Below are 26,747 nucleotides of genomic sequence, written 5' to 3'. Positions count from 1 at the left end.
TAAACTGTATGTGGGTAAAGTGATCCTGATTGCTTACACTTAAATGAGTGTGATTCAGCTGCACATCTATGTACTTCAAATATTAGAAAAGAAAATGCCATGGCCTCTACTAACACCTTCTGAAGGTAACTGAATAAAATAAGAATGGTAGCTCACACACCAGCAACCACTAAAACCAAAACAAAATCAAACTGCCAAATATATCTGAAGGTGTTTATTCACAAAATGTTGAGTTCTTTTGTCATACAGATTTCATCAGAATATCATACAGACTTTATCAGAATGTACTCTAATGAAGTCTATATGACAAAAGTGATTATGTTATGAATAAAAATCGTATGGTGTATTGCTTAATGTTTGCTATTTTATTTTCCTTTCACATTCTGAAGATAACTTTTAATGGTTTACTGAAGTTGGATATTTATTGTATGTATTTTATTAACCAGGTTGCTCATCTCAGTGAAGGTCCTCTTTAGTGGAGATACAGGAGCTAAGTGACTTATGCAGAGTCACACAATAGGCAAATGCAGAGTGACATAATCAAACCAAGGACTACAGGATGAAGGTCATTAGCTGTTCATAAACTTAATCTTCAATGTTAACCTGTCAGGACAGAAATAATACATTATCATCTTAGATTTTAATGAAATTTATGAGGCACACAACAAGGTATACAAAGGTAATATTTGCATGTTACCACCACAAAAATGATTGCAAATTGATTTGCTTATTGTACCTTTGTATCAATGCATGATGACATCATTATTTAAAGTTTTGTTTTGGCAAAATTGTCTACAAAAAAATGTGTTAAGTTTGTTATAAAAACTAATTTATTCTTCCAGTCCAACTTTTTTTTTTGCATCGACCACTCAGTAGACAGAGTGCAGATACATTTTTTTAGATGGTAAGATCAGTCAACCAGGAAGACCAGGGATTTTTTAAGTAGAGGCACAAACAAGTTTTAAATGCACTATACTTAATTTGTTAATGATGTGATATTAATTCATATGGAATTAGGCTAAATGTAAAAGGATAATTGCCTGTAAATGTGTGTATTTGTCTGCAAATCATTAGTGAAAAAATATTGTGCTAATCCAAATCTTGTTTATTCCAAACATGTTTTGAGAAGAGTGATGCTGGTGTCCTTCTGTATAGTATGCCATTTGCATGAAGGGGCCCCATATACTTGGTTTTAAGGAGGCTTAATGTGAATCTGAGAACCAGTTACCTGGAATAATTCAGTTCAAGCATATCATGCCAAATCTGAGCTGTGGAAACCTCATACTTCCAAATAAAGCTTGGCAGGCATCTTGACCATGCTGTACTAAACTATCTACTACAATATAACGTTTTTATGTTTTGCTGACTGGGTATTAATAACAGATATAGAGACATTCAACTGGATGAATACATTTAACAGTGCTTTCCCTCATTCAGAAACATTTGTAGAAGCTAAAGTGTTTCACACTCTGTATTAGCTGTAGAACACACACCGCAGTCACATCTTATTGCCATGGGGTACGTGTAAAAGGGGTCAACATCAGGTGAACAGTGTGGTAGCTTGACTGTGATTAGTTTTGTCTCATTGTAGGTGCAGACACGGTGGTGTGCTTCAATGTAAGGTGGTTCCAAAACAGGTTTCTGTTAACATAGATAAAATAAAGCATGTTAGAACATGTTAGAAGACAATGGATAGAAAGAACGCATATTTTGCCTGTCTAGATATCATACACTTTTAAAATAATTATTTTGTTATATCCATATAAACAAGCAACAAATACTCCAACTACTGACATGTATGTTGTATGTCAGCCATGTTTATATCAATAATAACTGTGAATTAATCAGGTAATCAATGATCAAGGCTGCAAGTTGCAATTTTTCAAATAAGGACAAAAGGTCAAAGCATTTGGACTGATCATTGCAATGGGGGAAATGGGGAACATCTTTCATGAGGCAAAGTGACCTTGTGGTGGTTACAATAAATATAGAGAGATGGAGGCTTTACTCCCAAACAAACACTTACAATATATTCGAGCAAATGATGTTTTTGGATACATTTTTTATTTAGAATGGCATTCTATGACTCCTGATTTTGCTCACCTGTCCTACAACTTTAGCAATCCAAGTTGTGTAATAATATTGCTATAAAACATAACATACATGTTGTTGCTGTTTTCAAAATATTATTTAATACTAAAAAGTGATATCAGTAATCAATAAGTATAAAGTACAGACTTTGAACAAAACATAATCATTAATATATTAGAAACTGAAGTAAATGACCACAATGCAAGTTCTCCTTCTTTGTTTGTCAAAAAAGAATTAAATTGGAAAAGCCACATTTAAGAGAACTGCAAATAAAATGAAACATCGGAGTATCAAGATGAAGAGATCCATATGTGATGAGTCTGAGCTTTGGTTTCACAGCTCAGATACATGTAATTTGCCTGATAGTCTAAAAAAAGATGATTAATATTAAATACTTTTATGTTAGAAGCTAGCAAAACTGAAAAAACTTAGCTTTGGTTAAATACCATTATGGTTATTACATCCTGCAGTTTGCTTTAAAATATTGTCTTTTCAGGTATTTATCCCATTATTTAGTAGAAGAAAAGTGGAATCTATAATTGTCAGTCAAATGCTGCAATACCATAATACTTGTTTGTGTGAAGGAGAAAGAGAGAGAGAGAGAGAGAGAGATGCATATCCGGCTCAAATGGTGGAAGCCCTCCTTATTCAGAATTGTTTTGACCAGAACTTTACAGATCTCTGAACAAGGCAATGTAGCTACCAAAAGAATAGCTGCTCCTTTATAAAGAGAAGCCCCCCATGTTAAGGTTATGCAAGTAATTGTATGTCATCTGAATCTTAAAAAGCTCTGCAAAATTATAAGGGACCTTCAACCTGTATCCAGTCACTTCATTATTTGAAAAAAAAACATTTTTCAAGAACTCACATAGCTGTTTTTTAAACAACTGGCCTGACTATATAACATTACTGTAAGAAGAAAACTGAGAGCTGAACAAAAAGTGGTACAAAATGGCCCAAAACTCTGTGTTCATCCAGGAGGGAAAATGTGTCAAATGATTTGTACCACTACCATCATTACTTCACAGGAGACACTTTTTAATGAACAGGATTCTTAGATGCATTTCGGAGAATGTGTTAATTCTCACTAAAGGTAGGATATAGCAAAAAAAAAAGTTATATAGGAGAGAGAGTGCAGAAAGAGCAATAATAGATGCTGACAGACACACGGTTACTTGCAAAATGAATACAGTAACTCCAAGATCATATAAACATAGAGAAAAGGGAGAAAGTGAGAAAAACACAACACTCAATTTCTTGTTATGAGTTTACCTGCCATCACAAAACACCACTGAGTCCAACAATCTTTTAGGTTTAATGCTGTGAATATCAGTCACCTATCTGGTGACAAACACTAGGACTCCCTTGATTTTGTTATTAGTCATTCAGTATCTTTATTTCAGCATCTTGTAGCCTATTCTGCCATAGCATATCCTTATAAACTGCAATGTAATGTACATAATACCATGCTGTTTTCTGATACCACTTGGAAAACAGTTTTGTACAGTACCCTCAAGAACATTTTAATCACCAGAAATACTGCTAACATTTTATGAAAATTAATCTGAACTTCCAGCTACATGACTACACACTACAGTCCCTGCACCAAACAGAAACAAAGTAATATTCAATCAGTTGACTTAAGTATGTATCCACCTTCAATGATGTTTAACTTCTTGAAAAAAAAATAGGAGGCAGTCTTTACAGTTTAGAGATATACTACTTAGACTGGCCTGAACTGTTGTCATCAGTCATTTCCCACTGGCAAAAGCAGCAAGGATAACTATAACATTTATGGATAGATTTTAGTGTAGCCACTAAACCAACATTTTTTTGCCCTTTTTTTGTATTGTCACCCACTGACCATCAGGTGCCCAGCTGTGTCGTTTTTCCTTTCAGTGTCCTTGGTAGCATTCCTTCCAAGGCTGGGACCACAATAGTGGTGGGCTGGTAGGAAATGGATAGGCAGTAGAATCGCATATGCTGCCTTGCATGCAATGGACCTTTTCATGCCCAAACTGGTCAGAGATACTGATATCATGTGATCAATACAAATTATGTCATTTAGCTCTGGTTTCCCTTCAGTGTCAAGATATTAATGGCAGTCTGTTACATGATTACAACACTACCCCAATCACTGGTAATGTGTACTATCACAGGCACCCCCCCCCCTCCTTCCTGGGGTGGCCAAACCAGCAAGGCTGCTTATTCCTGTCTCCTCCCCTCCTACCTACTCTAGCATCCCAGCCACTATTCAAACTTGAGTCAGCTGGATCATGGTCAGTGTTCTGTTCCTCTATGTAAACCAGCATGTTTTTTGGCTACCAATCCATATAGCCAAGGAGAAACATGCAAAACTGCACACAAATAGCAACTGGAAATCAGGACTGAGGCTCAGTCTCTTGACTTCTGAGGCATGCAGTGTTAGGGATTTGGATGAGGTGATCCTGAGCTCAGAAGACATAAGTACTCTATTGTGGGTCCCATGCCCAATCTGTCTAGTAGTTAAGTCTTTAGAAAGTCTGTTTTATGCCTTGCAGCTTTTGCAGAACTTGAGTCTTTATGCCTAACTTTGTTTGCTTCATAATTTGTGCGCACGCGTGTGAATGTATCTATCTATCTATCTATCTTTATTTATTTATTTATTTATTGATTGATTGATTTATTTATTTATAGTTTGTTTGCCAGGATAGTCCATTGGGCCACAAGGAGCCCATTTTCAATGGAGTCCTGGGGAGAAAAGCTCCAGAAAATGACAGATTACAGATTTAACATGAGTAAGTTATTAAAGAAATATAATGTGAACAAATGAAGCAAAATTAAACAAATAGAAAAAGATATTAGTACAGTGAACATAGTATAATGCAATGAGTAAAATTTACAGTCAACATTTTTAACAGTTTAACATATTAGCACAATGCAATAACAGAAACAGTCTAATTTTTTAACAGTTATGCTAATTCATGCAGTTAATTTCTAGGGTACTGAATTGTACCATTCTAGGAGTTATGCTAATTCCTAGAATTTATTAGGGGTACAAAAAAATGGGAGGCTATTGTGAATTATAGCTTATAGAGAGTAGCTATAGTGTAGGGAGATTATGTGGGGTGGGAGCAACAGTATTCCCATAGTGAAGTCAGGTGTGAAGTAAGGTTTTGAATGAAGAGAGGCTGCTGGTGGTGCGGATGAGAGGTGGGAGGGAATTCCAATGGCGTGCTAGAGAGAAGGACATTAGATGCTTGCTTAGTAGAAGAGCAGGTTTATGCAGTTCAATTAGATTTTGGGAATTCGATCTCAAAAGTCTATTTGGTTGGTGCCTTTTAAAGGTGGTGGCAAGAGAGGGACAGAGAGAGGGTGTGAAAATAAGTTTGTGTGCTTGGTCAAGTTGAATATAGATGAGGTAATTGGTCAGCTCAAGCCAATTCAGTTGGTGTAGGGCAGTGCAGTGATGGGAAGTGGATCTATGGCCGGTTGCAAATTTTGTTATTTTATTATAGCAAGAGGAGGGTTTAGTCTTGAGGGAGGATTGCAGGTTAGTAAGGATAGAGGTACCGTATAGGAGGGATGGGATAAGGTAAGTGTTGGCTAGGGTGAGCCTAGTGGAGGGAGAGATGTAACGGTTGTGGCACCAAAGCATACCTATTTTTGGTGGGGGTTTTTTGATATTTACTTGTAGATGATTATCAAACTTTAGCTGGTCGTCGATCAGGACTCCTAGTAGTTTAACATTAGAGACTATTTCAAGAGGAGTATTATTTTGACTGGTGACTGAGAATGAGGTTTTATCTAGGGGGTTCCCTATTAGCTGATCGAAGACGCATTATTTCGAATGCGTCTTGATTGAACTTTATAGCGCAAAACGGCAAAATACCAAAGTGGCATATAAGCAAACTCTTTCCCTGGGAAAGAAATCGCTTGGCCGCCTTCGATATTTTGCCTTCTTCATTACTGTAGTGCAGTCTCGGAGTTGGTAGATTTAAGTAGGGGGGTGCAGGGCACAGCCCCCAACATCAGGGAGGGTGTGGGGCTTCACCTCCACATTAGAAATAGTTAGTGGTGTGCGTGTGCTGCGTGTGTGTTTCTCAGAACAGCATTTTTTTCCCTGGGGAAAAAAATCATTGTTCTAAGTGTTCAAGATTGTAAGCTTTCGCTTACATGTTGTCGATGAATCATCGTTCACTTTTCTAAGCGTTCAGTGATTCAATATAGACCCTATCTAGGGTGGTGGTTTTGGAAGCAGTAAATATCATGAGTTTAGTTTTAGTAGCATTGAGTGCTAGATGGTTGTCCATCATCCATTGCTCAGTGGAGGAGAAGGCATCTTGGGTTAATTTAACTAGGGTGGGTATAGAAAAGGCAGAGCAGATTATTGTTGAATTGTCTCCATATTGGACAAGGTTGGCATTTGCGATGGCTTGGTAGAAATCGTTTATGAATACATTGAATAGAAGGGGGCTTAAAATTGAACCCTGGGGACACCTGTGGGAGTATTGAGAAAAGAGGAGGTGGATTTTTTCCACTTGACTGCTTGTTGCTTGTTTGAGAGATAACTGGTAAACCAGTTAATACAGGAGTGGGATAGATGTAGTTTGGAGAGTTTAGTGAAAAGGTTATGAGAGATAGTGTTGAATGCTTAGAGAGGTCAAGGAGGAGAGTGGACACGATGTGGCCAGTGTCACGGGCCTTATTAACTGTTTCTAGGAAGGAGAGGAAAGCTGTGGTAGTGCTCTAGCCGGGTTTGAAACCATGTTGAGTTGGGGTTAGAAGTTGGTTGTTTATGAGATAAGGTAGAAGTTGTAGATGGATACATTTTTCGAGAAGTTTAGAAATGGGGGATAAGATAGCAATAGGTCGAAAGTTTGTGATATTATTGTTATTACCACCTTTATGGAGTGGAATAATAAAGGCCATTACCAGAGCTGGGGAACGTGACATTCAGCAACAGATCGATTTATAAAACTGCAGATGGGAAGAGCTATTCCTTCTGTGGCAACTTTTATGAAATATGAGGATATATCATCAGGGGCATTGGAGCTAGGTTTCAATGTTAGTAGAAGTTTTTTTATGGTGGCTGTAGGGATGGGGTTGAAGGAGAAAGGAGGAGGTTGGGAGCAGGAGATGCTAAGGGAGGGAGGGATAGGTGGAAATAAGGGTGGGGAAGCCAAATGGGAAGTGAAGGATGATGTAAGTTTATTTATGGAATCGATAAAGAAGGTGCTAAATTGGGTGGCTAAGCCCAAGTCAGAGGCATCTGGATCAGGGCAGGTGTTTTCTTTTTTGCCAGGGTTGAGAAGGGAGGAGATTCCATGCCAGAATTTTTTGGGGTTGGTGTTATAGTTGGTTTGGAGTGTAAAGAAGTAGGCTTTGTGGTCTGAGATAATAAGTTTTTTTACTTTGTTAAGAAGTGTTTTAAATTCATTAAGGGTGGTGGTAGTGTTATTTTTGAGTAGCGTTTCCAGGCTTTATCCTGAAATCGCATGGCTAGTAAGGTATTTTTGGTTAGCCAAGGTACAGGATTGCTTCTTATGCATTTTGTTTTCAGAGGGGCAAAGGAGTCAAGCAAGTTGTGGAAAGTTGAGTTAAAGTAGGTAACAGCATTTTCTAAGGGAAGGATTTTTTAGTGAGCTCCAGTTCATTTTTTTAGTGCATTTGAGAATGTACTAGGATTAAACTTTTTTAGACAGCAAATGAAGGTGTAGGTATGAGTTAGGTGTATGGAGGAGGAAGATGGTGGGCAAAAGTGGGGAAGTGGTCACCTAATGGGTCAGGCAGAGTGCCACTATCAGAGATGTAACGTGGATGAGAAACTAGAATCCAGTCCAGGGTGCTTCCAGTACGGAAGTTCTTGGAAGGCATAGTTGTTGAGTTAATAAGCTGAGTGAAGTTGTACAAGTTTATATTAAGTGAGTTTGTAGGAGACTGAATTGTTGACCAGTTAATATTAACATCACTCATGATTATAGTTTCATTAGTGATGTTGTTAGAGAACCAGGAGAGAATATCTTCAAGGGTTGAGATATTGTCTCCAGGAGGGATATAAAGGGAGACTTTGCATATAAGTTTATGTTTGTTTATATGAAGTAGGGCTGGAATTAGTTTGCCTTGCCAAATTTGGGAATAGGTTTGGTATAGGGGGTAACTAAGTGGGATGATGAGTAGAGGAGAGTGACTCCCCTTCCTTTTTTATGTGTTCTATCTTTCCTAATTATGGAGTAGTTGGGTGGTGTTAGTCCAGAGTCTTTTATATGGGGTTTGAGCCAGGTTTCTGAGATGGCCAGAATATTGGGGTGGTTATGGAGAAGCCAGGTATGGAGGTTAGGAATTTTGTCGCATATGCTCTGAGCATTTAGAGCTGAGAAATGGAGGGGTTTACCAGTTGTGGGAGGAGGATGGGATCGGGAGGTTGAGATGTGTGGGGGAGAAGGGCCAGGGTTTGGGTGAATGTTGCCATAGAAAAGGATAGAGATGAGATGGCAGAAGAGGTATTTGAGTTGCTTCGTATGTAATCTATGGGGTGTAAGCTTTATGAAAATGTGGCTAATACAGATGTGAGTAGAGTTTTTGGGGTTAGGTAAGAGTTTGTAGGTGAAGAGCATACTATTATTGAAGGGATAGAGACTGGGCGATATGCAGGTTGAGGAATATGCGTGCATCATGGAGATTGGGTTAGTTTTATGAAATGGGGGTGGGTGATTTGCACTGAGAGGTTGGGTGTGTGTGTGTGTGTGTGTGTGTGTGTGTGTGTGTGTGTGTGTGTGTGTGTGTGTATATATATATATATATATATATATATATATATATATGGTTTAAAATTAGAATGTTGGCGTACCATTGTAAGGCTATGAAGTATTCCAACTACAGATGTTCGAATACTTCATATGTCTGCAGGTTAAATGAGCAAATGTAATATTTGCGAATGGACTGTACATTCGCAAATATGAACGTTCGAAGGGAAGTACAGGGATCACGGTACAGTGTGGTTAAGGAAATACATCCCTTTCCTCACTATAGTGTGATCTCAGAGTTGGAATATATAGTTGGGGGGCGGGGTGCGCTAGTTAGGGAGTAGCAGCAAGGGTGGCATTGCTGTTAAGTGCTGAAGATGCAGTGTTCAACATTTTCGGTAATAACAGCTGATTTTTGACATTAGGACGGTTAGGTTATGTGTACTTTCAGCGAATTAGTTCGTTGTTAAGTACCTTTTTTTGTGATTTTCGAGATTTCAATAGTAAACCATATATGTATATATATATATATATATATATATATATATATATATATATATATATATATGTATAGATACACACACACATACACACACACACACACACACACACACACACACACACACACACACACACACACACACACACACACACACACACATGCATTCTGTGATAGATTGGCATGCAGCCCAGAACTGTCTCTTTGCCTTACCATATCAGGAGAGTGGAAGAACAGGCGAATGTTCTACATTGTAATAATTCACTGGCACCGGTGTATCTCATGGAGCACCCTAATTAATGGAACTGGTGACATATCAATTGACTGTTATTTAATTTAATAGGTGACTAAGAAGCTATACCAGCTTAAAGCACTGGATATTACCTGTTAGGGATATAAATAGTATGTCTGTAATTTTACACCAGATGCACATTATTGCCACCTTACACACAGAATCTCAAAGGAAGAAGCCAGAAATTTCTGATTTGTACACATAGCTCTCAACTGTCTAGATGTTTTGCCTCATATTTCTGGTGTGTTCCTCATAAAATTTGTGTTTTTCCTGGCAATTCAATGGGACAATTTGTCACTAAATAATGACATGAATTTGAGTTCCAGACTTCATATCCTTCAGAAAAATGAATGCTAGCACAAATTCTATTATTCTAACAACTTTCTAAGTTTGTAAGAGCAATATTTAAAATCAGTCCCTATTTTTGGGCCCTTGTCCCCTGACTATGTCAGGCTTTGTCCAGATTTCTTGTGCTAAGAGGTTGAGAGGTATGTTTATACACCAAACTCTTGTTCTTCTGACTACAATATTGCCCTGTTTAATAACTGCAAGGCAATACAGTCTGTCATTATAAAGTTCAGAGATATTTGAATTACATGTCAACTGCACTTTCAAGCCATGCTAGTTATAAATCATATCTCCCAGCAAACCTCCTTCGATCACCCAACTGAAATAGAGACATCTGTAGTTATCTTAGCAGTCAGAAAAGATCCAACATTTTACCCAATCAGTCTGTTCCTATAGCAGTTATTGAAGCATCCAAGCTTGTAAAAAGATCCTATAACCTAGTGCCATCCAAGGCACAGAAATTAAGAGAAAGACATTGCCATTTCTCAGCAATCCCACAAGCTCCATCCACATCCCAGTCCTACCAGAGACTCTTTCAACCTACTGTTGCAGCCAGTAATGTAGTAGCCTCCACTTGACAAAGACACAGATGCAGAAAAAGAGAACTCAGCATTCACTACTGTGGAACCCGTACCAATATAATTAATACTGCAGTATGCAGCACAGAGAAATCCATACCAATGTAATTAATCCTGCAGTATGCAGCACAGAGAAATCCATACCAATGTAATTAATGCTGCAGTATGCAGCACAGTGAAACCCATACCAATGTAATTAATCCTGCAGTATGCAGCACAGTGAAACCCATACCAATGTAATTAATGCTGCAGTATGCAGCACAGTGAAACCCATACCAATGTAATTAATCCTGCAGTATTCAGCACAGTGAAACCCATACCAATGTAATTAATACTGCAGTATGCAGCACAGTTAAACCCGTGCCAATGTAATTAATGCTGCAGTATGCAGCACAGTGAAAGCCATACCAGGGTAATTAATCCTGCAGTATGCAGCACAGAGAAAGCCATACCAATGTAATTAATGCTGCAGTATGCAGTACAGTGAAACCCATACCAATGTAATTAATGCTGCAGTATGCAGCACAGTGAAACCCATACCAATGTAATTAATGCTGCAGTATGCAGCACAGTGAAACCCATACCAATGTAATTAATGCTGCAGTGTGTAGCACAGTGAAACCCGTACCAATGTAATTAATGTTGCAGTATTCAGCACAGTGAAACCCGTGCCAATGTAATTAATGCTGCAGTATGCAGCACAGTGAAACCCATACCAATGTAATTAATGCTGCAGTATGCAGCACAGTGAAACCCATACCAATGTAATTAATGCTGCAGTGTGCAGCACAGTGAAACCCGTACCAATGTAATTAATGCTGCAGTATGCAGCACAGGAGGAATTTGCTGTAGTAAACATGGTCACTTTCACCACAAATAGGCACTATGCAACCTGACTGGCCCTACTCTTTGTGGATTAATAGTTAAAGACTCCCCTGCAGCCTTTCTGTGGAATGAGGTCAATGGCCTTTTTGTGGAAAAGAATGACAATGTAGGCAAAGATAAGGACTCACATAAAATTATAACTTTGATTTATTTTTTTTCTTGAATTAAAAATGCATAATTTATATTTGCATTGTACTTTTTTGTGTTCAGGTTTATGCAGAGGTGCATTCTGCTTGTAAATATGCCATGTCTGTGATCATTGAGATATGTACCTTATGTCAGTGTGTCCTCTTTATTTCTTTTAAAAAATATCTCTGACTCCTCTTCTAGTAGGGTATGCAAGAAGTGGCCGAAGGTGCGCATGTCTTGTGGCATCTAGTGTCTTAATGTAGCAGCGATATTGCAATCATCATGGCAGGGAGTGACAGACTATTAAAGGCTTGACTCTGTTTACCCAAATGCCTCAATTGCTATTCCTTTCCAAAGATTACAAATATTTTCTTAAATTAAGACCAGTCACTTCAAGTGTAGATATCTTTCCTCGTTGGCCACTGGTTATGAGCTGAGATGCTACACAATGAAGTGGACTGTTGTAATATGTTACATTATTCTAGTACTGTTGCAGGGCGGACACGGTGGTGCAGTGGTTAGCATTGTCGCCTCACAGCAAAAGGTTCTCCGGTTTGCTCCTCGGCTGGGGTGCCTTCTGTGCAGAGTCTGCATGTCCTCCCTGTGGTCGCGTGGGTTTCCTCCGGGTGCTCCAGTTTCCTCCCACATCCCAAAGACATGCTGTAGGTGGATTGGACACTCTAAATTGGCTGTGTGTGTGTGTTTGTGTGTGTGTGTGCGTGTGTGCGTGCGTGTGCGTGCATGTGTGTGCGTGTGTGTGTGTGTGTGTGTGTGTGTGTGTGTGCGTGTGTGCGTGTGTGCGTGTGTGTGTGTGTGTGTGTGTGTGTGTGTGTGTGTGTGTGTGTGTGTGTGTGTGTGTGTGTGTGTGCCTTCAGTGGAAGGTTGGGCGCCGGGCTGGCAACTCGACACTGTAAAACTCCACTGCCAATCATGAGCGGACAGGTGATCCACTGTGGCGACCCCTAACCAGGAAAAGCCGAAAGAAGAAGAAAGAAGATTCTAGTACTGTTGCAGACTAACTGCACATTTCTCCCTTGGGTCTGGTACTGGTGCAAGCTAACTGCACATTTACCCCTTGGGTCCACCCACATACAGATGGTACTCTAGTGCTGTCAAATAGAAAGCAGCTGTCTTCTGCTGTTCCATAGAACAGAAACAAAAAGTGCAGTAACTTATTAAACAGGTTTTACACATTTTATGGTAAAGTAAATACTCTGTTATTTGTTACTTTGTTGTAGTTAATGCAATAATAATAATAATCAATTTTGGATGTGTAGTTTGAACTTAGAACATTGTTAATCACAAATGACAGACAACACCTACACCCCATCATGGAAATCTTAGAGCTTTTCTTATGCCACAGAATATAAGAGGTCTTACAACGAGGCACATGCAGCAAACTTGTTTTACACTTCTAAGCAAATTGGGTGTCAATGTAATTGTTTTTAAGAACTGCAACTAAGCTATAAACAATGTACTACAGTTCTGTAATTTGTGGAAAGGTTGGGATATATTTCATTGTCTCAATTCATAGAAGACAGAGAGGTTTTATTCATGTTAGAGTATCATCTTAATTGGATTCTCGAGACAGAATATAGGGATATGTGTCATCACTGGCTGCCAGCAGAGTAAACAAACCACAATGAAAGTGCTCTTAGGTAAGTTCTGCACTCAAAATGATGACAATACAGTGTGCCTCTGTAATTTTTCAGATACTATTGTCAGGCTAATTAAGCCCAGGACTGCAATATTAGTTTGTAGGGACTTTCATGTGGTCAGGACATTCCCTAGTAGCAGGTTCCTATGCATTACTCTTTTGTTAAAGATTATAATATCTATAGGGTTCTGAAGCCATCAATCCTACATTATTCATTTGTTGCCCCAGTGACTGGCACTGCTGCCAAATTAGACCACTGATTTGTTAGTAATGGGTTATTACATATGGTGTATGTGACAGAGAAATGACAATCTCAGATCATAACTATTTTTTGTTTTTGCTAATATGCATGAGTTAGGTCCACTGCCAGATATGCCATGGAAATATAAATCAAATGGCTATTATTTTTAAGTGATTGTTATGAGGGATTGCTCAGTTCTGGGCATAGTTGACAGATGGAATTGAAAGGGTAGAGCAAAAAACCTGAATACTGTAAAACTCAGTTAAGGAAATTTACATGTAACATTAAGAAAGGCAAGCAGGGTGTGCTTGAAGAGCTGCTACAAAAACGTGATGTTCCGCTCCTTGCCATGCAATATGAAAACATGAAAAGTAAGTATACGAATCAGGTCTTATGCTGACAACTACAAAGCAAGAAACAACATTGCTCAACTTAATCCTTACAATTTGCTTCACTGCAATACACAATTCAGAGATGGAAGACTTTGAGCTGTGCTAAAGGCATTATATCTCCCATGTTTCTCAAAGAGAGGATTTAAGAAAAAAGATTGTATTTGGTTACAGCAGGATTTCAAGATGATATGGACAGCATTACATATACCCCCTTCATTGTCATTGAAGTATTGATCATATTTGATAGCAAGTTATATATGACAGAATCCAAGGCTTTGCAGTCAGACCTTAATGATTTCTTTGACGTCTAGATCTGCCTCGTCAGTGTAAAGAAAATTAAGCAGATAAGCCAACCCATTTCTATAGATGAGATCCCTAAAAGCTGTAACAGACCTTCCTTCAGTAAAGGCACCAAGGCCAGATGGTATTCCAGAAAGACAAGCAATATATAGTCCTTCAGCGTCCCCGCTTCTGTGCCTCTTTTACAATGCCATTAAAAATGTCAGCTCTTAGGCTCACTATGATTAGCCACTGTTATGCTCTTCATAAAGGTGGAGCATGACTCATCGTATCCCTCCAACTATCACCCAATGTCACTGATTTATAAGGAGACCAATATCTATACAAAGATCTTGGCTCAGAGATTTGAATGCCTATTACCCAAACTAATACATTTTGCTCAGCAAGCACTATTTAAGATTAATTGTACAACTTTGTAAATCCCAGGAAACCCCAATGGTCATCATATGCTTGGACCCCCAAAAAGTGTTTGATATAGTGGGATGGAACCTTTCTGTTGTGGTTTATGTAGGCATATGGTATTTAGGAACCTTTTATCTGTATGTACCAAGTTCTATGTGTACAACCATTGTGTAAATACTTACTAATGGCTTTAACTCTGACTCAACAGCCCAGCTCTATGTGTTCAACAACTTCAGTACTGCTCAATAAATTTGGGTACTGTTATGGCCTAAAGATAAACTGAACCAAAATTATATTATTTCCACTCTACAGCCCCTGTATCCAGCACTGTGCTTCAACATCCTCCCTAGGCATCAGTAGTGTCAGTAAAGTGACATACATTAGGAGCAAAATAACGGAGATGTTTGGCCAGTTCTTCAAACATAATACAGATTTACTGCTGATCTAACTAGCAAGATTAATAAATGGAAAACTCGGCATTTTCTATTTCTGGCTAAGATGAATGTGATCAAAATTGTCTGTTTGCCTGTTAGGCATTTTCATCATCTCTGCTGGTCCCCCTTTCCAGCCAAAGAGCAGAAAATCATATCCTACTTTATTGGAGATGGCCACCTGCCTACACTCTCAAAATAGCTGGCTATTTCAACTTAGGAAATGGGCCCTGGTATTTTAGATTTTCAGGACTAAGCTATTCCAGCCTCCCCATGTCAGGTTATACATGATCAGGCACATTCATATGCCATAAGGCATTTGCTGGGGATTGAGGCTATGCATATGCAACAAGGAAGGTATTCCCTTGAAGGCAGGAATGGAATATGGGACCTTGTAGGGTCTGATACTTTGCTTTAGATTCCTTGGTTATACCAATCTGTTCATATAGGGCAGAATATGGGGCTTACTCAAGTTTAGGTTGTCTACTCCTATGTTCACCAGTGGGAGTAGATTAATTGTGGTATTGTTTTTTGGCATAATGTGCTTACACTTCCTGGCCAGTCCTTCCCATCACACAATGGATGTATGACCCTAACCTCACCTCAGAACATTCCCTTCTGGCAGTTTTCCAACTACACTCCATTTTTCTCTCCCATAACTATGATAAACCCTTGAAAGATGTTTCTCATGAGAAGAAATTTCAGTTTGCAGATTTCAGAAAGGAAGGTAACCATCTTCCCACATTGCCTATAATTATATAAATACACTCTTCTTAAACACAAGACTATTACTACTGCTTTGTGGGAAAAATGGAGTTTAGTTATATGAAAGACCAATAACAACAGACTGTAGGAAAGGAGTGGAGTTACATGCATGCTTAGTGACATGTATTGCCACTAGCTTTTATTTATGTAACATTTGTTTACCAGGAAAGTCTGACTTGGAATGAAGACAACTTTTGAGGCCCAGGGAGAAACACTCGAGATGCATGTCTTTGTAATGTGGGCGGAAACCAGAGTACCCAGAAAAAACCCACACAAACACACGGAGAACATGCAGACTCTGTACAGAAGGCACTCCAGCTGATAAGCAAACCGGAGAACCTCTTGCTGTGAGGCAACAACACTACCGCTGCACCACTGCACTTTCTTTTACCAAGTTTAAAGTTTTACACATGTAGCAGTACGCCCCAAAGCTTCTGAGGTATGGCAGAAACAGATTTGTGCTGTAGATGATTTATATATTATGGTACTGTCTTAAGAATAATCAAGTATGACAGAAGAATCTGTCAGCAAACATAAAAAAAAATGACAAAACAAAAAACATCAGTCTCAAAAGACTGAAAGTAAAGTAATAAAAAAACCCTCAAAAATAAAAAAAAGCATTTTAGTCGAGGCAAGACCCCCCACACATACACACACTTGCAACTTGTATATACTCACTCCAAGACTGCATAAGAGCAGAAAAAGAACAAATTCCTACTCCCCATTGCACAGCAATCTTATACACACAAACACATACACACACACACACACACACACACACACACACACACACACACACACACGCACACACATGCACACACGCACACACACACCACGCCCGCGCACACACATAAGCAACGCTAGCAGCACCACTGCATGCAACTTTCTATATTCTGAATGTTCAACATTAGTGTCTGCAACTACAGAAGGAGGATATTCATGAGTTCTCATAGATAGTGAAGGCTGCCACTCCATCCACCTGGGATGTAGGTTTCTGGCTTTTTATTATAGTACCAGAGTTAGCGACAATTCTTTCAGCTGAAAAGGAACTGTTAAAGATAATGGTCGGCACTGTATTAAAAGAGTCTTGAAAACTGACGCCAATGATTTTATCCAAAATCTCACAGTCTATGAACATAAGCTGTGTGGTTGCTTTAAAAATTACAGATACAATGCTTATTTATAAACCTTTAGAAGATGTTACTTTACTGTATGGATTCCCAGGTATGATTAGAATTAAGTTTATTATCTAGCTTTGTATTACATTTTCAAGGGTGTTAGGTGATTTGCTGAATATTGCTCCTGTTTAGACATCAGGAGCCCTTCCTTCCATTTGATTGATAAACATTTTTCTTTACTAGCCATTTTTTATAATAAAACTGATGTTCATGATTTATATGTTTAATAATGTTTTCCCCCTTGACAAAATGTTGTTGGACAACAGCTGACAGAACACTGCTTACCAAATCATGATATCCTGAAGCCAGATGACATAATACAAACTTAATATACTGTCTGAAAAAATGAATTTTTGCAAGTGACAAGCCCCCTTTACACACCCCCATTTAAATGTTCTGACTTTAAAGCTGCTCATCCTGAGGGTAGAGAAAATATTTGATTTTGCTGCAAAACTAATTATGTCATTTACCCTGAGAATGTATAACCTTAGAGATGGAATTTTTATATAGAAGGTGGAGGTACAGTCCTCTACATGGAGGTGCAGAGGATTGCCAGTTAGAAAAAAAATATTCAGATTTTGTTACCCATTTTCTGATTTAATTTACTTTATGACTCGTAAAACAGATGTAACACAGCAAACACAAGCAGAAGTTTGGATGCTAGTTAAAGCTTTATTGGAGTATGGAGGGAAAAGGTGATTGCAGATACAAAAATGGGGCCTAGCTGGAAGGTAATATAGATACAGAGAGATAATGTAAACTATGGTAGAACTGGATGCCACTATATCTAAGATATTCACAAACATTGAAGGGAGGAGTGGGGCATAAAATGTATAAAAGTAAATTAATATAAGGTCTAAGTCAGAAGCTTCACATTATACATCAATACATAAATATGTTAGTAACATAGCCATCTCTGATTGTGCAGAAGAACAAAGCCTTACTAAAGATATACACACATTGGTAACATAGCCAGCTCTTCAGTAATAGAAGGATAAAGCCCTGACTATGATCCAACCTTCCTGAGCCTGATTAGTGGCTCAGTCACTTGTGGCAACTGACATGGAGGGAGAAAGGAATGACCTTGTTTAGCTGGCTTACCTCTCTTCATGGTCATGCTCCTGTCCCCAGTGCAAAGCCAGGACCACAGCAGTGTGCTGGCTACAAGGGGTAGGGCAGTCTTGAGGAGGTATGTCACTTGCAAAACTGTGTGGCATGCACTCACTGATGCCCACTGCTTGCCCAATCCTAAGCAGGTTGCATGATGTCTACAGTGGTGGACAGAGCCTTTAAACAAAAAAAAAACTTTTGCTCCTTGAGGATGACATCCCTAACCTTAATCAGCTCTTCCCGCATCCCCAAGGAGCAAAAGGTTTGTAGGTTTGTCCCCAAGCTGGAACAAATAGGTAAGTAGGGCAACTGGGAGGGAGAACTCAAAGGTCAGCAGGAAGATTAGTAATAAAACATAAGAACATGTTAATAAAATGTATGATAAAAAGGATAATGTACAGAACAGCTAAATAGATGTTTCTTGCCATGAAACAGGATGCAACAGATGTTGATGCAACATAATGATGTTAATTGATGAAGAGTTATTTATAAAGTGCCACAGATGTTTTAATTCTACAGAAGCGAAAAAATTGTACCTGGAACAGTCTGCTTCTAGAAGTGAAATGTACTGTCATGTTAAAGAGTTCACAGAATGAACATAAAGATATCTTTGGAAAATGAAGGGAAAATGATTCTGTGATCACTCAAGTGTGACAACATTTCAGACAGAAAAAAAAACGGATTAAGTTTAGTTTGTTACTCTTCAAAGAAATATTTCCTGTTGTAACTCAATCAGCAAGTCCACTCATGCATATGTATTTCCAGCATGTATTAATTTATGCTGACTATTGTTAATATTTGTCAACAAAATATATCAGAGAACACTTTAAATAGGACTGTTTTAATAAGCTGAATGAAAAAAATAAAGCAGGCCATTTTTTAGATGTCCTTCATGTCACTTTAAAGTGACTCAGCGTTTAATAAGTTTTGCTAAGTCATATTCCACACAAAATTTACTTTATTGAGTTGATCTAACCATACAACACTTCAAGAGACATTTATCAAACCTTACTTTGGTGAATCTAACCTGAGGAAAAGCCATGTATTCTGCAGAGAATGACTTCTATAATGCAAAACAAAACAATGGTATTGTTTGTGGGGTAAAAAAATCATTACCTTCCCCATGGATGGTCTATACTCTTTGTACCTTCTAATTTATACAGCTATTTTCCTAGTCACTGCAATTTGGAGTAGGAGAAGGGCAGCTCCTTCACTGCAGCAGTTATTTTGTACCCCATGCAACATGGACAGGATTCACTCAAGAGAGCTGTTTTTGTATAATCACCATCATTAAAATGAGTCAGTTAATATAATTTTGTTCTTGGGTTCCTCATGACCAGCACATTAAATATAGGGACTACATTCAAACCACCTAGATGACAGCACACTCTACTTTCTATGTCCTTGGTTTGCACTACCTGAAACACCTCCACCCAAGAACAAAAGTGTTCCTCGTGGCCATCCCGTTAAAAAGAGAGACTACATTGTATGTCATCTACTGTTTATCATAGTTTACTTTTACTTTTACACTCTCATCTGAATTAAACTGTGGTGGCACATGGTTTATTGCTGGCTCTATCACATCCCCCCTCCACTTTCCTTAACTCAACTTTCCTGCTTACTGACTTTGGATTCTTCATATTCATATAGCTCACCTCTATACACATGCTTCTCCTTACTTCTTCCTTATCCTTGCTGCTATTTTTTTATTATTTCCTTACTCCTCCTTCTTATCTTCCACCCATCCGATATCTCTCCTACTTTACATCAGCTACCGGTCTATGATACTTTAAGTTTAAGCTGCCTTACCTGACTTCACTCTATCCACTTTGCCAGTAGTTTTTCGCAGAGGTTTCCCTCTTCTCATGGCACCTGGCTCACTCCATTTGCCCTCGTTATGCTCGGGCTCACTCTGCTCCCCATATCCTACCCCTATTCCCACCCACCCCAGTCTCATTTCCTTTATACTTAACCACCTGTTGCCACTCCCCCTTGGCCTCTCCCCTAACCCCTCCCCTCCTAAACACCACTCTCCCACTACCCTCTACATCTTCTCTTCCCACCTAGTACATCACTTCTCCCTCTCAAACATTCTCTCTACTAATCCCCCACTCCCTCCCTAAACCACTCCCTAATTACTAATCCACTCCTTCCTTTCCTCAGCATATCTTCTACTTATCCCTACTGCCATAACTCTTTTGTACTTACCTTCTCTTCATCCAAAACTTATAAGCATAGTGAAACTGTCTACCAATTCCCATACCTAAGAAACTCAACATACTATTCCCGTCCTTTGACTATATCCCATCTCTCTCAATGCTACTTTTGACTTCTGTCTTTCTCTACATTTTACTGACAACACCTCAAACCCTCCAAATGTACATACTCTCATCTCAGTCATCCCATTTCTCTATGCTGCTAGCCTATAAGTTGCATCTGTCTCTCCTCTCCTCTTTTTCTCTATTCCGATTATATAACCTCACCTCCTACAACATGCTACTAAAACCTTACTATCAGTCTCCAACCTCCATCTATCCTGCAGTTGTGCCACAACTCCCACACTCATTTCTGGCATCCTCACCTAATCCTTCTACAACATTTCATCTTCCTAAAATCAAAATTCTCCTTAGCCCCTCTATCGTCCCTAAGTGCAAAGTTAAACACCATTACCTCCTCCCCCACCTCTCTATTCTTTTCCCATGTTACTTATACTGCTCTTATCTGGTGATATCCATCCCAACCCAGGACCTCAAAACTCCTCTTCCCCTAACTCATTGCTCAAGTATCCCATCTCTCCTCATCATAACATTCCCATTAAATACTTGTCTATGTATTCCATGAATTTAAGAGGCATAGTTAATAAAGTCAGCAAACTTCAAGCCTGGATAACCCATCACTCTTCTGATATCCTAACTTTCAGTGAAACTTGGTTGAAAACCCACATTCATGATAAAGACTTCCTACCCCTAGGCTACAACATTTTAAGACATGATCAAACTCACCAAAAAAGTGGGAGGAGTTGCCATCATGTTCTCCAACTAACTCACAGTCACCCCCTACATATCCTCACCCTCTCTGCCTCACCTGCAGAACTACTAATTGCAAAATGCAGACTAAATGCACAAAATGTATTCCACACTGTTGCACTCTATGTACCCCCTGGTGACAATATCCCCATACTAGAAAATATTCTCTCCTGCCTCACTCAATATTTACCAAATGATACTATCATCTTAGGTGACATCAACATTAACTGGTTATCCCTCTCCCCAGACACTCCAAACTCCTTCATTGATTTACATGGCTTCACCCAATTAATCACCACTCCTACAAACACCAACAAGTCATCAAATTCCACCTCTCTTCTTGACTGGATTCTTGTCTCACACCCACTGAAATATCACTTCCCAGAACCCTTGCTAGATGCTCTCAGTAATGACTGCCCAGTCAGAGTTCTCAAATTCTCTCCAAACTACTCCAGATCATGCAAGTTCATAGCCTGTTGAAAACTGGCCAGCTATAACTCTGAAACACTCAACAACCTTCTCTCTGCTATCAACTGGAACTTCCTCAAACACCTACCCCTGGATGATGCTGTTCATAAATTCAGCTCCATATTCCTTAACATTCTCAACTCCCTTGCCCCTTTACGTACAGTTAGAGTAAGATCTATTGTATCTTCATGACTTACACTCTCCACCCACTCCCTAATGCAAAAAAAAGTCTGGAAGATCTGGTCCAAAACTAAACACACTTCCCACCTTCAACATTATGAATTACTTCGCAACCTAACTAAGAAATCCATTTGCAATGACAAGAAAAACTTCTATAATAATTCTGCAACCATAACCTCTACCAATCCAAAGAAATTCTGGCATGCCATGAACCAAATTCTTCATCCTGGAAACCTCTCATCCCTGCAACCATGTCCCAACAACACTCCACTCGAAACAACCACTAACTTCAACTCCTATTTCATAGAGACTATTAGCAAACTGTCAATTCAAAACAACTCCAATTCAATTGCTAATATCCCTCTACCTCTACCACCTCCTCAGACTCCTCCTCAGCCTTCTCATTAAAAACAGTATACACCTACAACATTAGATCCTTGCTACAAAAGCTTAAACCTTGCTCCCCCTCTGTCGATAACTTACCACCTCTCTTTCTCCAAAAAGCTGCTAACACTCTTGACCTCCCCATCTCAATACTCATCAATACATCCATTACTGAATCCAAAGTTCTACTATCTGGAAACATTTCTATACCTTACCAATCTACGAGGGAGGCAACTCCTCTAAACTTACTAAATTCAGACCTATTGCAATCCTTATCGCCCCTCTCTAAAATTCTTGAGAAATATGTACATAAGAAAATACTTCACTTCCTCTTACAAAAGAATCTCCTCACCTCTACTCAACATGGTTTTCAACCTAAACATAGCACCTCCACTGCCCTCATTTCCTTTGTAAACACCCTTTCTCAACCCAGAGACCATAATAAACTTATCTCATGCCCATTCCTTGATCAGTCAAAAGCATTCGGCAGAGTCTCCCACCCTCTCTTTCTGCAAAAACTCAGAACTAAACCTTACCTCTTTCACTATCTCCTGATTCACTAGTTACCTTAATGACCAACTCCAAACTGTTAAATGGCTCTCTGCTACTTCTCCTGCTCTGCCTATCAAGATAGGTGTATCCTAAGGATTCATCTCTGGCCCATTACTGTTTAACATCTTTACCTATCTCTTATGTACCTCATGTCCCCAGTCTTCACTGGTGAAATACGCAGATGGCTCAGCCGTTATCACCATAGCTGATTCCCTCACTTACCTTAACAAAATTACACAGAAATACTTCTTATCCATAGAAAATTGGCTCACTAAGAACCAGCTTATTCTGAATCTAAAAAAGACTAAGCTCCTTCTTTTCATTCCCAAAACGATGAACCATCTAAAATCCTCCTTCTCTATCTCATCCCTCAACAACACCCCAATCTCTATCGAATCAAACACAAATTGTTAGAGGTCATCATTGATGACCAAATCAGATTTGATCTACATGTTCTAAATAACCTTAAGAAAACCCACCAAAAACGTGGACTTCTATACAGGAACAAGAAATGTCTCTCTAATAAGGCTAAACTTACCCTATCCCATACCTACTTCCTCCCTACCCTACTATATGGCTCACAAATACTTACATACAAACTACTCTTCAAACTAAACTTGAAGCTACCTACAGTAAAGTAGCAAGATTCGCAGCTGACCATTCCTGCCACTCACACTACTGCCTTGCTCTTAAAAAGTTAAACTGGCTAGAACTTCCCCACCAGCTGGTACTATCACAACTTCAAATATTTCACTCCATATTGTATCTGCCCTCTTTCTGCCCTAACATTGCCTCATTAGTCTCCCTCTACTCCCCTCCAAGGACCCTGTGAAGCTCCAAACAAAACCTGCTCCAAATTTACAAGTCTAAAACAAAAATAGGGCAAAACTGCTAGAGTTATTTCCTAGCCCAGTCCTGGAATGATCTTCCCTCAGATGTTAGAAAAATTTGTCACCCACATAAATTCAAAACTGCCACTAAAAACCATCTTAACAGAATTTGAATCTGTCCCTGTAACTATCCTCCTTGAATGTCTCACACAATCAGCATCACCTCCCTCAAAACTAACTTCCTATTGTTTCTGACATGTTTTCCTCTTTATTTACAGCATATTTGCTGATGATATTAAATACTCAACTTTTTCTCTAAGAAATTTGCTCATCTTGACTTGTTGATGTAAATATGTATATACTCATTGAAGTGGTTAATCATGTAATTCAAATTTTGAAAATTTTTCCCCTTAGAGATTCAAATTGTAATTCTTATTTTTTAATGTATATTTTAATTGTATATGAGTGCTTGTTTTTCTACTTGCTCTTTCTTGTAATTTGTGGAGCTTTTCTCCCTAGGCCTCCACTGAAAAAGGGCTTTGACTCAGTCAGACTAACCCAGTCAACAAATGTGAATAAATAAATAAATAATTTTGATAGCAAACTACTTGAAACTGGCTTATTTGTGCTTCTATGACAGTAAGCAGGAATCTTACCTCCCATGTTTCACAACGCCCCCAACAGGCATCTGTTGTAATCCTCATTCCCTTGCATCCAGGTTTCTTTGCCAAAAAAGTGAACTCTCTCACCGCACAGCCAATGAAAGTACGTAAATTGACACTGGATGTTGTCTTTGCTGCATTAACATAGTTTATCAGGAACAAAACAGGAATATGCCCCAAGAAGACATACTGGAAGTTCATCCTATGAGAAGAACAAAGTTAGACAAGAAGAGTTAAAAGCACTATATATTCCTGTAGTAGGAGGATGATGCTCTACATCCAAAATATAGCAATAAGGCATGAAGGATATATAAAATTATATCATAATATATCTCTTAGGATTGTTTAAAACAGCAAACAAAACTGTGAATTTCATCCTCTACCATAACTACTGTTATTACATACAGGTTTTACGTGAAAACATATTGTCTTGTACAACTTATTGGTAAGCCCACTGGACATGTGTCTCTTTTCAGTGGAAACCTGAGAGCACTGTGTGGTTAAATGGCTTGATTAAAAGTCTCACAATATGCAAATAAAAGCAGAAGGAATCATACCCATTTACCCTGGACACAGGAAGCAGCTGATTAACACCTCAGAGCCTTAATTCTCTGCACATTCCACTAGCTTCTACAATTACTGCATTATAACATTGTCTGTCTTATCTATAAATATTAATACTGTGCCATGTGTTTGTTTAACTTTTGTATAATTAATAATAATAATAATAATAATAATAATAATAAATGATAATGATTTATAAATCTGTTAATGAGAATTCAGGATGTCTGTCACTCATACACAGATTACAAATGCATGGCACACAAGATTATCTTCTTTAATACCTGAAGCAAAAAAAGATTTAGGTTTAGGTTTACATTTCATAAGCTTAGGTGTCAAAGTTGTAACCTACTTGTGTTCTAAAAGCTTGATTGACATTACGCCGTGTGCTGATACTTTCTATTACCCACACATATAAGATTCTTACTAACTCTATTAATGAGGAATTAGATCTAAAATTTAATGGTAGTTTGTAACAACACATTGACAATTGTTCAGTAATGTAATTTCAAATTTTTTCTATTATTTATATTTGTTTTTAATAGCAGGCTTCTGGATTGAGTGATTGCTCCACCCACGGTATGTACCAAGTAGAGGTTTTCAAAAAGAAATTGATCAAACATAGGTTTATATATTAAGCAAATGTCACCTCTCAGATACCTAGAATAAGATCATAATTTCTTGTCCAACTGCTTTCCTGCTTAAGAATTGTCTTACCTTTTTGTAGTTGTACTAAGTGGCCGAGTAGGCTGGACCAATGAAGAGTGTAAGGGAACAGAGACTTCACACCAGTCCTAGACATACCGTTTAATATCACTTGTGCTACAGAGTAAGATTTTATGAAATTAACTGCTCCAAATTGGTCAAAAACTCTGTGCCAATTGACAGGCTTCCTCCGCTTCTTTTAAACAATGCATCAGACTTTGCAAATGATCTGAGCAAAATGCATTTTTTCCAAATGCTTTAATTTTTTCCATTGTGGACATCACACTGTTAACTCTGTGATATAACTATGTATTCTTTTCCACACTAAAATTAATATTGCTGCATTTATTACTATTACAAATGAGGACATTATGACTACATCAGATACATTTTTTCTGCCTATCTTGCAGAACTTTTGCATCATTTCTTGAGGTAACATTGTTTTCTACTAGCATTATCCTGTATAATTTGCTGGCAGGAATTTGCAGTGCATATCACCAGAAATAGATAGAAGACTGATAAGGCCAGATAAATGCAATTGTTATGTATATATTATTATTTTAGTTACTATCACCAAAATCAAATGTGAGTTAAACTTCCTGCAAGTTGTCATTATTTTCTTTTGCTCACTTTCCTTGCCTATAAAGCTTACACATTGTATTTGCTTGTCATTAAGGTGCATCATTTTTGATGGGTCTAACCGGCTTAATTTCATAAACGATGATACATAGTTTATTGTAACGGCTAATGCCATATGGAATACAAATCATACCTTAAGGTGCTGAAAACTTACTGCTTTATAAGGCAGCGCTTACTTGGTAATAAACAGTGCAGTACCCTGAATGTCTTGAACACATTGGTGCAGCACTGGAAGACAAGCAACAAAATAAGTAAAACAAAGACGGCAAATATGAAGCTGACCAATACAGACAAGTATTTAGCACATTTTGAAACAAAACAGATTTATTTTTATTTGGTGCCTGACAATCAAAGTAATGGCAGGAATATGGTACTCATTAAATGCCCCTGAAGTCAGGTTTGTCATAATTCCTGTTTAGAAATAAAGTTACATACAGAAAATTTGGATTTTCTGCCTTAATCGTCATACATTACTACTCAAGCAAGATTTTGGTTGAAACTCCTCAAAACAGATTGCTTTGTAACTAATATTGGTTGACTTGTCAATCGTATGTTTTATGGCAAATGAGTTTAGGAACAAACCAATTTGTGCAGGCACATCTTCGGTAAGTGTTAGAGAGTTAAATGGGGGGGTGGTGAGGAGTGGGAGTTTGTTGCAGAGAGGAGCTATGATTATGGAATAAAGATAGACTTGCTTAGCTTTGGGAAGGGAAAGGT

At 38.4% G+C, this 26,747-nt stretch overlaps 1 protein-coding gene across 1 annotated transcript; it reads right to left on the bottom strand.

The window, feature by feature from the left end:
- Positions 1-846: 846 nt before the first annotated feature.
- Positions 847-25,064, bottom strand: GPHB5 (glycoprotein hormone subunit beta 5). Its single transcript, XM_044073591.1, has 3 exons — positions 25,039-25,064; positions 24,120-24,327; positions 847-1,641 (listed from the first exon to the last, which is right to left on the bottom strand). Exons 1-3 carry the CDS (start codon positions 25,062-25,064, stop codon positions 1,453-1,455), a joined length of 423 nt encoding a protein of 140 aa, XP_043929526.1. The 3' UTR covers positions 847-1,452.
- Positions 25,065-26,747: the final 1,683 nt, after the last annotated feature.

Source organism: Protopterus annectens, chromosome 6.part0 (assembly GCF_019279795.1).
Source record: "Protopterus annectens isolate FY-2018-M chromosome 6.part0, PAN1.0, whole genome shotgun sequence".
NCBI classification, from domain to species: domain Eukaryota; kingdom Metazoa; phylum Chordata; order Ceratodontiformes; family Protopteridae; genus Protopterus; species Protopterus annectens.
The sequence above is the reverse complement of the archived record's forward strand: the minus strand, read 5'-3'. Positions and strand labels throughout refer to the sequence as shown.

Excerpts from the sequence above, each read along its gene's own strand:
- GPHB5 (XM_044073591.1), bottom strand. The coding sequence starts at position 25,064 with ATGTCAATCAAGCTTTTAGAACACAA. Across the intron at positions 24,328-25,038 it reads ATCAAGCTTTTAGAACACAA|GATGAACTTCCAGTATGTCT; the intron begins GTAGGTTACAAC and ends TTCTTCTCATAG. Across the intron at positions 1,642-24,119 it reads GGCGTTGTGAAACATGGGAG|AAACCTGTTTTGGAACCACC; the intron begins GTAAGATTCCTG and ends CTATGTTAACAG.